The 13,229-nt window shown below is 52.9% G+C and overlaps 1 protein-coding gene across 1 annotated transcript; it reads left to right on the forward strand.

Moving 5' to 3' along the window:
• Positions 1-357: 357 nt before the first annotated feature.
• RSPO1 (R-spondin 1) lies at positions 358-12,749 on the forward strand. Its single transcript, XM_072355478.1, has 7 exons — positions 358-430; positions 556-877; positions 7,714-8,081; positions 9,703-9,894; positions 10,790-10,939; positions 11,296-11,484; positions 12,075-12,749. Exons 3-7 carry the CDS (start codon positions 7,988-7,990, stop codon positions 12,230-12,232), a joined length of 783 nt encoding a protein of 260 aa, XP_072211579.1. The 5' UTR covers positions 358-430; positions 556-877; positions 7,714-7,987; the 3' UTR covers positions 12,233-12,749.
• Positions 12,750-13,229: the final 480 nt, after the last annotated feature.

Consider the following 13,229-nt stretch of genomic DNA (forward strand, 5'->3'; position numbering starts at 1 on the left):
TGTTGCACAGCTACAGGGATGGAAAAATAACCAGGCTGTAAAGCTCATCAGCTCGGTGCCTCCCCCCCCCACTCCGGAGAATAATAAGCTGCTTTTAATATCTGACATGTTTATTAACAGATGCAGTTGTGACAGCTGATGACTTCATATGCCAGTTACCACTGAAATGTTAGTAATAACTCGGAATTAACTGTCATAAATAAAAAAAAGACTACAAAGAAAACGAGATGTTGTGTCACTCTGCAGTAATTTACTGAGACCCCGTTGGCTCGGGATGCAATGCTGGAAGGTCCTTTGCTGAGTTCCAGTCCGGGTTTTGCAACAGTCACAATATTTTGGCTGGATATTGTCTTAGGAGGTGGTACTAGTGGGGTGGAATTCCCTCATGCAGGAGTTTGCACTAGATGCCTTTACAAAGCTGGATACTCTGGTAATAATAATAATAATAAACCCCTACCCGGTGGATGGGGATGGAGTCTACGGCATTGAGACCTGGATTTATTAATGTGCAAATTGCTCTGATATGATCACATACTTTCTGCTTTGCATACACAGGGAGCAGCGTGGGCTGATGGAGTATGAACTAGCCTGGGCGATCTTTACGAGCTGAAATCCTGCACATCACAGAAGGGTTTGTTTCTCTACGCAAAGCCTGGGATGCTGTTAGGAACCTGCTTACAGCCACGTGAACAGAGCCCCCAGACCCGAGAGCACCAGCCTGCTCCATGAACTCGCCATGAAAGTATTTTGTATTTTCTTTGACAGAAACGAGCACGTAACTTTCGCTGGAGGAACTGAGGATTATTGTAGTTGGTCTGGTAGTGGTTTAAAACCAGTAGAGCCTTTGCAGCGGTGATGAGGGAGTGACAAGTCAGAGGTAAGGGTTTCAGAATGCATGTTTGTTTAGATGAAGCTTTTGCAATGCGGGCTGCTAATGAGGAACGCGAGCCTTGTCAGCATCCGACTTGCGGGTTTGCCTTGTGCAACGCGGATAATGAGTTCAGACAATGAAAGCTGTGAGAAATCACAGCCCGATCTGTCGGGATCCCCCACCCCCAAGGTGAGAGGGGCTGCGTAAAGGAGCCGGGCTGCCGCGCTGCCCCGTGCCGCTGCAAAGCTCCCCAGCAGAGGGGCGAGCCGTGCTGCTCGGTGTGCTGCTCGGTGTGCAGCTCGGTGTGCTGTTGGATGTGCAGCTCGGTGTGCTGCTGGTGCCGGGTTCAAGGCTGGCTGTGGGGTCCCACAGCTGCTCGTTGTGCTGCTGCTGTCCCAGCGGCTGGGGGAGAGGAGCGTGCCCGTGCCCTGCAATGAGGGAACTGACCCATTAATTACTGCCTCGATACTGTCCCTGCTGCTTGCAAGTCAGCCTGCTCCAGAGGACGGGACCCATGGGGACACAGCAGGCAGCCGAGCATTGCAGGGTAAGTGTGTGCTCCTCGGCTTTTGGGGTGGGGGATTGGTAAGAAAATGGTTCACAGTGATCATGGGAATAATTAGACGTCGGCGTTAACACCCCGTGCTGCTGTGCAGGGGAAGTGCTGCTGTGTCTGGGTGCTGGAGGGAGAGCCAGGGGTTCGGCTGTGTCCCACGGGCAGACAGAGACACGGCTCCATTCCTGGATAGCCCCAGCACCAACCCAGGTCATGGTCAGGTCTGACCAGTCCTTGTGGTCCACCTATGGATCCAGGGCACAGTGTGTTGCTGACACTGGGAAGGTTTTATCTTTGGGCTTCTGTAGTTTCCAAAGGCTTAGGCATGTGCATTCACCTTGAGATGGGCAAGGAGTTGTTCAGGTTTGGACCCTGGTGGAAGCAATGTTGCACATTGCGGCAGGATGGAGCCCTTGCCCTCTTGTGCACATGTTGCTGGGCATCGGTGCAGATAACCATGCGAGCTGAAGGTCTGGGATTTTAAGGCAGTGTTTAACAGTGCTGTTTGGTGGCCAGGCTTTTGCTGAGATCCAGGGGGACCCAATATTTGCATCAAAACCTCTGCCTGCAGCACTATCCGGCTTGAATTGTTTTGCCTGAAGTCCACCCATGACCCCACCTGACTTCCCTGCCAGCCCACATCCACCTGCCCACCCAGGATATGATGGCTGTGTGGGATGTGGGCATTGAATCATATCTGGAAGCCCCCTGGGGATGAGGCTCCCTGCAGCTGGATGAGCACCCGGCCCCACTGCGAGAGCAGCAGCACCACCCTGAGGGACGCGGTGGGGAGCAAATGCCTGCTCTGCAGACATGGGGCTGCCACCCCACCAGCACACCCCAAATAATGCAGCATGCACAGGTGGCTGCAGGGAATAGAGCAAACTCTGTGCTCCCATCACCTGAGCTGGACCTGAGCTGGACCAGCACCTTTCTACCCGAGCTTTGGGGCTGCTGATAAAGCAAAAGGTGAAGGGGACATACAGCGTGCCATGGGAAGAGCAGAGGGGTGGGAGAGCAGGGCCACCTGTCACCTTCCCATAGCATGGAGATGTCAATGTTGCCTGCAGCCCCTGCTATAGACAGCTCTGTAGCCATGCCCACAATGGCCTGTTCATGGGGAAGACCCCCTGTGACTGCAGAAAGACTGCAAACCACCCCTGTGCTATGCCAGGCTCTGTGGACCTCATGGCACAAGATGCTGTGAGCCCCTCAGACACAGAGCTCAAATGCATTTGCAGCAATAGCAGAAAGCTGGGGCTGCCTTGCTCGCAGCCTCCCGCCGGCACAGCAGCAGCAGCAATGCCCCATGCTGAGGCTGCTGGCTGTTTTCTTCCAGCTGTGTTTTTTGTTCTGCTCCTGAATCATGTGAGGCTCAGGTTTCGCAGGTGGTGCCATGTCAGTGGGAGAGGCAGCATGAGGGGGTCCTTGCAGGGAGCCTGGTGATGCTTCCACTCCCCATGGCTGAGCAGAAAGCCTTCAGTACCGCTCTGTGCCTTTGCCTAGGGTTGCTCTCTGCCTTCGCCTGGAGAAGCTGCTTACACAGTAGCTTGTGACTCATTGGGCTCCTGTAAGCCCTGCAAGTTTGCTTTTAAAAACCATATATTTAGAGTCAATTGTATGACGTCGCTGTCAGCCCTCACTTGGCCACACGGGCAGTGAAACTCAGCACCCTGCTGTGCAGCAGTGCAGCTCCAAGGGGCTGTTTGTTGAGGAGCTCTTTTGGTGGAAGGCTCTGATTTTCAGCCCACCTGGCCTGTTGTGGTCCGAAATGGTTTGTTTGCTTTGGAACTCCTGCTCTGAATGTTGCTTCGGTTGCTCCTGTTGTAGTACACCATGTCCCTGCTTGTCACCTGGGGAGGGGGCTGGCTTTCGAGAAGGCTTTAACTGTTGTGAAGTGAAACCATACTGGGTTCTTTGGTGACCCCATCTAAGCCCGCAGGCAGGCTCCATCTCTGCAATGACGTGGGGATGGCCTCACTGCATTGCCAGCTGCTCTGAGGGGCGAGCAGCCGCATGGCGCAGCCCACAGCCTGCCGCGTCCGCCTTCGCTAACGGGAAGGGCAGTGGAAATCCCCCAGCAAAACATTCCCTGGTGTTTTACAACGTTGAGCACAAGTGCTCCTGGAGAGAAGGCTGTGGCACCAGTAATCGCTGTCGTACTTGGAGCTGCTACTGTGCTGGGTACTGTGTAAGGAGCCCAAGCAGAGCAGAGCAGGCGTTGGGGATACGTGGTACCACCTGGAAGAGGGGAACCCACAGGCAGGACATTGCTCTCCATGTTCCCTACTCGTAGGGGTCAGAGCACGGCTCTGAGATATGGGGGAATGCAGAGCAGAAGCTGGTGGAAGGAGTCAGACCTCAACAATGCTGCGGGGAACGGCGCTGCCAGATTGTTTCTTCTTATTTTATTTTTTCAGCGAAGTTTATGGGTTAGGGATTTTGCAGAACTTGGCACTCGGCTGTAATATCAAATGAAGACCTTCTGGTTCGGAAATTTGACTTAACGCAGCCTTCTTTTATTGCTTCAGGGATTAGGCAGAACAAAGTGGCTCTGCATGCACTGCGCGGGGCTGCTCGCGGGCTGAGCACAATGCCCACGCCGTGCATGCATGGGATGCTCCAAAAGCACTTCTAGTGCAGCGTAGCGGTGCTCTCTGCCTTGCTGCAGAGAAAACTGCCCTTGCAAAGACAGCAAGAGTGTTCCCACCAGTGAGCACGATGTACTCTTGGTGAAAATGGTCTTTCAAGTGCCAGTTCTGCACTTCAGGCCCTTGCTGGTGATGGGATTGAGCTGCTCAGGGTCTCTGAGATGGGTGTAGTGTTTGGTGTTGCTGCTGCTATTGCATCTTGCAGCGTCCTTGCAGCCCTCACCCATTGCCCATGCCCTCTGCATGGTGCAGTCCTGCATTTGCAGAGTCCTGCAACAGGGAGTTGGTGCTGAGCTCTCTCTGGTGCTCAGCCCTCTGTCTCGCTCCTGCCTGCATTCAGCTCTGATGCAATGAGCTCTGCAGGTGCCGGATGGGATTCTGCTGTGATTCTGACCCCCAAGGGCCAGATTCAGATATCTCGGGGTGGCTTTTGCCAAGGGAGGATAAGGCATGTGGTGAGATAAACGCATGTGTGGGCTTCTGCTTGTTTAAAAGACGCCTGCTCTCCAGCTGGTGATGTCCCACCTGCTGGGACCCAACCCCAGTGCAGCAGAAACTGAGAAAAAACATCATTGGGAGGGCAGAATAAATGGATGCAATCTGGTCTCCTGGTATCTTTACGCCCCTCAAAGAGGCTGCCAAGGTGAAATCCAAGTTATCTGCCCACCTCAAGGATGTGGAAACTTCAATTCCTGTGTCCAGCATCTCACAGGCAGCTCCCGGCTGCTGTCCTGACTCCAGCCCTCACCCAACATCTGGTCCTTCTCTTCCCACTTCAGTAAACCTTTGGAGAGTCCGTTTACATTACTGATAGCCTGATACATCCAGCGAGAGGCAATATATCAGCAATTTAGTTATTGAGGATTAGGTCTCGAATATCCCGGGGATATAATATTGGTCTTTCTCACCTTGTGTGGAGGAGGACTAATGGTAAATTATCTGGATGGTTTACATTTTCTGGTTTGTATTGGAGCTCCCAAGGACCAATTTATCCTGATTGAATTGCAAACAAGGCTTACCATCATTTCAGATGCAGGGGCCAGGTCTCTCCATAAATGAATTCAGTGCAATCCGGGTTATCCTAAATTCTTCCTGTCGATGGGATAATGGCATAAATCCTGCTAATGTTTAGACTGGGAATTGTTTGCAGCAACCTGAGCTTGACTGATGGCTGCAATAGTGTAAAGAATCATCATTCGTGTCCTGTGGGTAGGAAGCTTTTCTCCCAGTGGGCACACGATGGGCACAGGGAGTTTGCTGAGGAGGATGAACATGGAAAATGCAGAACTGCAAGGAGATGAGGAGGAGAAAATGCTCGTGTTCAGAGCTCCGGGTTTCCCATGGCACAACCTCACGCTGGCTCTTGGCACACACAGGGCAGTGTTTGCTCCTTGAGAGCATCCCTGCTGCTGTCCCCGCACCGGGAGAGGTTTGTCTGTACTGTGACTGTTGTGTAAACAGCAAAAGGACGCAGAGCTGGTTCAGTGTGTGCTTCCTGGGACACAGGGATTAGCAGCAGTGCAGTGGTGGTGGCAGCTCTCTGCTGCTGCAGCTTTCAGTGCTAATTTGGGGAGAGTTTGTTCTGTGCTGCTGCATTGGCACAGCACTGCTCTTGCTGGTGAGCATTCCTGGGCTCCTCCTGCTGTGCTGTGCCTTGCTGTTCTACAACACGTCATGCTGAACTATTCTGTGCCATGCCGTGCCGTGCCATTCTGTGCAATTCTATTCCATGCTATCCCACATGGTGCTACACCACCATGCTGTGCTGTGCCATACTGTACCATGCTCTACTGTGCCATGCAATGCCATGCTGTGCCATGCAGTGCCATGCTGTGTCGTGCCATGCTCTGCTATGCTGTGCCACTCTGTGCTCCCCAGAGGGATCCACACTGCCTCACTGCTCTGTGCAAGCCGCCCTACACACGTGCCCATGAATGCTGCACACAGAGAGGCCGCAGCGGCTCAGCGGTGTGATCTCTGCACAGATCTCCTCTCCAGTAAACACTCCCAAACAGCCCAGCTTAAGCACTTGACAAGTGTTTATAAAGCAGCTTGCAGCAAACAGGCTGGGAAGTGCAGAACAAGTTGGTGTTTACACAAGCCCCTAATTATTTATTTGAAAATCCCCTGGATGATGCCGTGGGTTGTAACGACAAGCACATGGGCAGCACTGTGCTGTTGCCCCAGCAGCTCTCAGGGGATCTGCAGGAGGAATACAGTGAATAGTTCAAAGCTGTCGGGCAGGCGGATGCCAGCAGTGCCCTGTGATGCTGCTTGCCCTCCCGACAGCGTTGGTGTGCTGGAAGCAGCACTGCCCCAAAGCTCCCACTCATCTCAGCATCTAGCTGCACTGCTGCAAGGGCCGCTTCCTCTAGCAGCTTCCCCTCTGCTGCTGCTGTGAGAGGCATTGAAGAGCATTTCTATCATTCCTGTAATTGCTCGTGGGCTCTCAGTGTTGATGCTGGGGTGCAGGAGGCGCTTTCCTGGGCACAGGGCTTGTTTCCAGCTGGAGGGCTCCCATGTTTTCTCCAGCCATGGGATCCACGTGTGCTGTGGGATGGAGGGTGACCCCTCAGCATGGCTGAGCAGTGGAGTCCTGTACCCCTTCCCACTGCTGCAGGCTGCAGCCAGGCACCGTTCCAACCCCATCACCACTGCCCACTCGGGGCTCTGGTGACTGCGCAGTTATTATAAGGGGATTAAAACCATTTTCTATTTCCACTGACCTCACAGAGTGAATGTTGTCACCTTTATTCCCACACAATGGCAGCAGTTGGTGGGGCTGTGGTTTGCCAGCTGCGTACAGAGGAGCGAGGCCCAATTGTGCTGGGTCAGAGCTTTTTGTTCAGCATGGAAGTCACACTTCCTCCACTCCCAATGCACACAAGGCAACCCTCGTGGCCTTTCCCCAGTGCAGAGCACAGTGCTGCTCCCCCAGCTGTCCTGCAAGCATCCCTGCACACCTTGGGTTGGCTCTGGCATCACTGCAACAGCAACAGCTCAGCATCCCACAGCCCTCTGTGTTGTGCTTTTCTTTCTTCTCCCAGAGTTTAAGCAGAGGAAGATGTCACCTGTCCTCCTGGCAATGCACATCTCATTGCTCTGAGCATGTTGGTTGGTTGATCCAAAGCATACAGACAGACATGGTGGTTCTGCTCCACGCTCAGGAGTTTGCAGTCACTCTCAGAGCAGAACTGCAGTGTTTCAGCAGGTCCAGGACTGTCCCCAAACTCAAGGACAAGTCCCCAAGCTCTGCAGGGTCGCTCCATGCCCAACTCTACTCCCAGCCTCCAGAGGTGCCCACCTGATGGGAAGCATCCTGTGCTCCTGGCAGCCCACAGCGACCATCTGCTGAGGAGCACTGGCACTACAATAAACAAGTTAGAGTTACAACCATGTGCAGCGTCGGCAGATGGCACGAGCACATCAGGCATTTCCCTGGGAAAGCCAAGTGCTGTTATTAAGCCAAGCAATGACTTGCAGGTGGGCTTGGAGAGGGATTCCCCCCATGCGCTGCTCCCCCAGCTCTGCTCCATGACTCACTGCAATGCCGACCCAATCCACTTCATATGGGAACAATGGAGACCCGTGTTTGTCATCCAGTAGAGTGAATCCCTTCTCCTCTTTCTTTCCAGTTCCTGCACCTGCACTTGGAAACTCCGAGCAGCTAACGCTGACTACCAACCCCCCAATGGGACTGGACCCGAGCTCCTGCGCTCCATATGGGGATGAAGGTAGAACCATGTTACCTGCTACCTAAGATCTCTGCTGCTGCGGTGGTAGCTGGTGGATATGGTCCTGCAGCAGGCGTCGCACAAAGACTCTCAGCTCTGAGCCAGCCCAGGAGGTTTTAGTGGCCACGGACTCCGATCACCCTGAGCTACAGGGCTGCGGCGCTGGAGAGTTACTATGCAGCTTGGACTGTTTGTGGTGGTGGTTTTTCTAAGCTCGATGGATCTAACAGGCGGCAGCAAAGTGGTGAAGGGCAAGAGGCAAAGGCGAAGTATGTATGAAAAGTTTCTCTTCTCTCCTTCTCCTGATGCTACGCAGGCTGGGAATGCTTGCCCATGCAAATGGTGAATGTTTGCCTGTGCAGAATGGGAACGTTTGCCTGATTAGACCAGGAATATGTACCTATGCATGAGGCTGGGCACAGCCCCTTAGAGCCTGGAGAGGTCTGGGTCCTCCCCTTGTCCCAAGCTGCTGCCCACTGCAGTCCCTGTTCCCCTGGTTGTCTCCATCGTGCTGCAACCCGAGGTGCATGGGAAGTGCAGGTTTTAATTACCAGGACGGGCTTTGGGCAGTCCCACCCAGGGACTCGAGTGGTTCCAAAGGCACAAGAGCGGCCCCATGGGTTTCCCTTCCTTTATGCAAGCTCATTTTTAGAACTGGTTTACATTAAAACTGATTTAAATTGAATTATATAAAAAATGATTTTTATGTTAAAACTGACTGCTGGAGCTCCGTGAGAACAGGGAAAGCTGGATGTCATGGCTAATGCTATTAAGCACGGCTCCCAGTGAGTCTCGGCTCATACATTTGCCATAGAGTCAGACCTCAGTCCCATGGGGGGGGACAGGGCCAGACCCCCATGGCACAGCATGGAGGTACCAGCCCAGACATGGAGCAGCCTCCTGGTATCGAGGCACTGCATGACACCATGCAAGGGGTTCCCCTACTTTCTGCTTCCTCTTCTGAGGCTGCAGCTGCCTCTGCACCCTGCAGGTGAGCTGGGGCTGGTTATAGAGTGAGGACAGGCAGCAGGGAATGTGCAGGACTCGGGGTCTGCAGGAGGGAGAGGAAAGCTCTCCTACCACTCAGTCTGGCATGGGAATGCTCTGGTGCTCCACTCTTGCTTTTGAAGTGTAGTAAACACAGCATTTAAAAGAATACATTTTAACATACACAGCCTTTCTATAAACAAGGACACTGCTTGCATAATAAACTAATAAAAAGAACCTGCATTCTAGCCTGCAAAGAATGCTATGGGTTTCAAAACAAGCAGCATTTTATATGATAATTGAAAGCAGAAAACTCTCAAGACGGGGGATTGAGAATTTTTCTTGGACTAAACTTAGGAGCTGAGAACACATCTCTGTTCTGGGGGCAGAGAAATCTCCTGCACTGCCAGATAGAGTGAGCGTCAGAGGGGTCATGGTGAGACAGAGCTGGGACTCAGCCTGGCAAGAGGTACGAGGCAGGCTTCTACGCAGATGGTTTCCCTCTGACTCTTGATCCCTTGCTTGTCCCAGAGGTGCCTGGGGTGGTACTGATGTCTGGCCTCTGGTATGGTGATGTCCTGCTTGAATGCTGCTTGCAGCTTGTGATTGCTTTTGGGCCCTGGTCCTGGTGGTGCTGAAGCTATGGGCAGAGCAGGGTGACCGAGGCATCCCCTAGGCAAAGCCATGCACTGGGCTGGGGATGATGAATTATTGAGCTGGGTTTGATTTGTTCTCTCCGGGCAGCAATTGTGTCAGGACGTGAACTCATACTTTGCATCAAATATTTATGGCAGTTTTCCTCAGAGGGGGATTTGTCTCCAGGAAGCTGCTGGCTGCCCTCCAAAGAGGCTCTCTCTCAGCAGCGATGCCCATCTCACCACTGCCTCTCTCCCGCTCTTGCAGTTAGCACTGAGCTGAGCCAGGGCTGTGCCAGGGGCTGCGACCTGTGCTCTGAGTTCAATGGGTGCCTGAGATGTTCCCCCAAGCTCTTCATCCTTCTGGAGAGGAACGATATCCGGCAAATTGGGATCTGCCTCCCATCCTGTCCACTGGGATACTTCGGCCTTCGCAATACAGACATGAACAAGTGCATCAGTGAGTATCAGCTTTGAGGTCCTCTGCGGGTCCCTGTCCGTGCTTTGGGCAGGGGTAGCAGTGAATGGATCATTCATGAAAGCAAAGTGCGTCACCAGCAGAGTGTGCAGGGCTGCGTTGCTCTACCACAGTGCACACTGCCCACGTGGGTGCAGTGATGTGCGATCCTGCAGGAGAGGGATGCTGACACCTCTCTTCTTTAAGAGGGAGCAGGAAGAGCAGTGTTTGTGCAAGTACCTGCTCTTCTCTCTGTCTGTTTGAATAACAAAGCATCTCTGAATGGGATCCTCAGCCCAGCTCTGCCTCGTTCGGCCAGAGCACCAGAAAAAAGCTGGGTGTGGAAAAATGCAATCACTTCCCTGGCAGTTCCATGCAAACCACCTCACAGCCAGGTTTCCATCCAGCTCGCTTTCTTTGCTGCACATGCTGGAGCTGCAGCTGGAGCAGCTGACACTGGGCTTTATTCTTTGCACTTTCCCACTTTGGCAGACTGATGCTCGAGCTGAACACGAGCCTAAACCTTTTCCACCCTGCCTGACGTCCTCCTGGCAGCTGCTGCAGCATAGTGGCTCTGTCTTGCAGCAGGGAGCAGCTCAGACGAAACCAGCATCCGAACAAGCTGCATGAGCAGGGCTGGCAGGGCACACAGAGACTCTCCTTGGAGCCAGCAGCAAACTGGAGGGAGCTGTCAGGAGCTCCCTGAGCCTTTGGTGCTCAGTGATACCTCTGCTGACACCTTCTCCCTGCCCGTTCAATCCTGTGCAAGGCTGGGGCACACACACAGTGTGAATCACAGCTCCTGTGTGTTGCTCTGATCACCAGGGCTGCCAGCAGTCGTGTTCACGTCAGGTTTCATGATGACTTTGTGTGTTGTTGTTTTCTTTTCCCCCTCCAGAATGCAAAATCGAGAACTGTGAGTCCTGCTTCAGCCGAAACTTTTGCACAAAATGTAAGGAAGGTTTGTATTTGCACAAAGGGAGATGTTACGTCACGTGCCCTGAAGGCTACTCTGCTGCCAACGGCACCATGGAGTGCAGCAGTCCTGGTAAGCAACACTCAGACACTGAGATTTCGATGCATCTATTTGCTACACATTGGTTTAGGTGATCAAACCAACCCCTCCGGGATGCTGTGTTAGTGCCTAATGGGGAATAGTTCAGGCAGCCTCGTACCCAACCCTTGGCTGGGCGTAGCATGGCTGGGCACTGTAATATTCATACAAATGGCTTCTGGAGCGCTCAGAACTCATAGTGTGTTGGGAAAGGGGGTGTCAGGAAACCTGGGAACTGCTTGGGAAAAGCACGCAGAGCTCTGGCTACACTGGGAGAGGGGTGGGAGGGCCCCGCAAGTGGTGCAGCAGAGAGATGAGAGATACCTCTGGCTTCTCTTGTTATCTGGCAGCACAATGTGAAATGAGTGAGTGGGGGCCCTGGGGGCCCTGCTCCAAGAAGAGGAAGCTGTGTGGCTTCAAGAAGGGGAACGAGGACCGAACACGACGGATCCTGCAGGCTCCCTCTGGGGACGTGTCCCTGTGCCCCCCCACCACAGAGGTGCGCAGATGCACCGTGCAGAAGAGCCAGTGCCCTGAAGGTGAGTGTGGAGCATTGCTTCATTTCCCCCAGCACCTCTTTATGCGACAGAGTTCAGCCTAACAGTCCAGTACTGTAAATGTATGTCCCACTACCTCTCTATGGCATGGATGCTTTGTGTTAGGGCACAGAGCTTTCAGATGGACCCCAGTGGAATGGAGCAGCTGGGCAGCACTTTGGCCCCATGGCTTGTTGCTTGCCCTGCAGGATGTGGGGACTTTAGCAAACAAGGCAACTGAGCAATCTGTGTGTGCTGCAGCAATGGGAGTTGTCGTCTCCTTCATGGGAGTGCTGAGGTCTGTGCTTTCCCCTAGAAATGCAGTGTCAATAGGATGAATGGTGGCTTGGTCATCCTCTTATGGGGTGCACAGGATTGTGCCTGGGTTGGCTGCTTGGAAGGGAACCGGTTCTGAGCAGTGAGTAAGAGCAGGGAGGGTTGAGCCCCACCTGGCTGCCAGCAATGCAGGCAGCAGTGTGACAGCAAAAGGCCTCGGGCAGCAGCAGGGAAATGCATGCATCAGGAGTCCTGCTGGAAACTGCAAAGACAGATCCAGGCCTGATCCTCCTTTGCTGCCCTTTGCTTTATTGCAGGGAAAAGGAAGAAAAAGGACGAGCAAGGAAAGCAAGATAATACAAATGGGAACAGAAATCGGAAAGACACCAAAGATACAAAGTCTGGCACCAAGAAGAGGAAGAGCAAACAGAGAGGGGCTGTGGCCCCCACCACATCCGCCAGCCCTGCCCAATAGCTGCCCCTTTACGTCACCTGATGGCAAGACTTCATTGCTGCTATGTATATGAAAGCTTTATTGAACCAGAGCACTGCTACACAACATTACACATGTCAGAAAGACAGACCTATACTCCTAGACTAGACTTGACAGAAGCCACATCCACAACACTTAAGGAGTCGGTACCCCCAGCACCACGGATGGCATCCACTGGGGCAGTGGGACACTGCAGGACCAGAGGTGAGGATGAACCAAGGATGGGGGCACGGGGCCTTGGGACATTTGCCTCATGCCCAGCCAGCCACGGGGACTGGATTTCTGCTCTTCCAGACTGGGGAACTGGACTCACATAAAGGCAGTGTCCTTTTTCTCTTCCCCCCCCCCCCCAACCCTTTATTTTGTGTTTTAAGCTGTATGACTTTATCATTGAGAATAATACATGTTAAACGTTTGTGGTAAGAGGTCAGTGGTATCTGCCCCGATTCTGCTTCAAAGAGTTATTTTGAATTAAAAGCAAAACAAAACGAAAACGAGCAAACAAAAAAAGGAAAAAAAAAAAGAAAAAACCCACAAAAAATACAAAAAAAAAACCCCAAAACCAAGACGACAACCAGCTTCCTGAGTGTGTGGTTCATGCCTTGGCCCCTATGGAGGCTGGTGTCCCACAGGACAGAGATTCACTTGTGGAAGGGAAACTGACAAAAGCTGTAAGAAAATCCCAGCAAATGCAGCCGGCTGCACTGCAGTCAGAGCTCAGTCTGCTGCCCGCAAAGGACTGCACTGCTCCCTGAGGAAGACTCCATTCAAGGACCTGGCTTGAGACAATGAGAGCTAATAGTAAGCTGCGGGCTGCAAAATGCTATGACTTTACTCATAGTCAATAGTCATAGCTCCCAGGCTCTGCTCCTGGCCTTGTCCTTTTATCCCACCACCACCACCCAAACGCACAGCAGGAGGGAATGAAGGTGGGAGGGGGAAGGCACAGCTCAGGCTCTGCAAAGCAAGTGTTTAAGTT

Source organism: Excalfactoria chinensis, chromosome 22, assembly GCF_039878825.1.
Source record: "Excalfactoria chinensis isolate bCotChi1 chromosome 22, bCotChi1.hap2, whole genome shotgun sequence".
NCBI classification, from domain to species: domain Eukaryota; kingdom Metazoa; phylum Chordata; class Aves; order Galliformes; family Phasianidae; genus Excalfactoria; species Excalfactoria chinensis.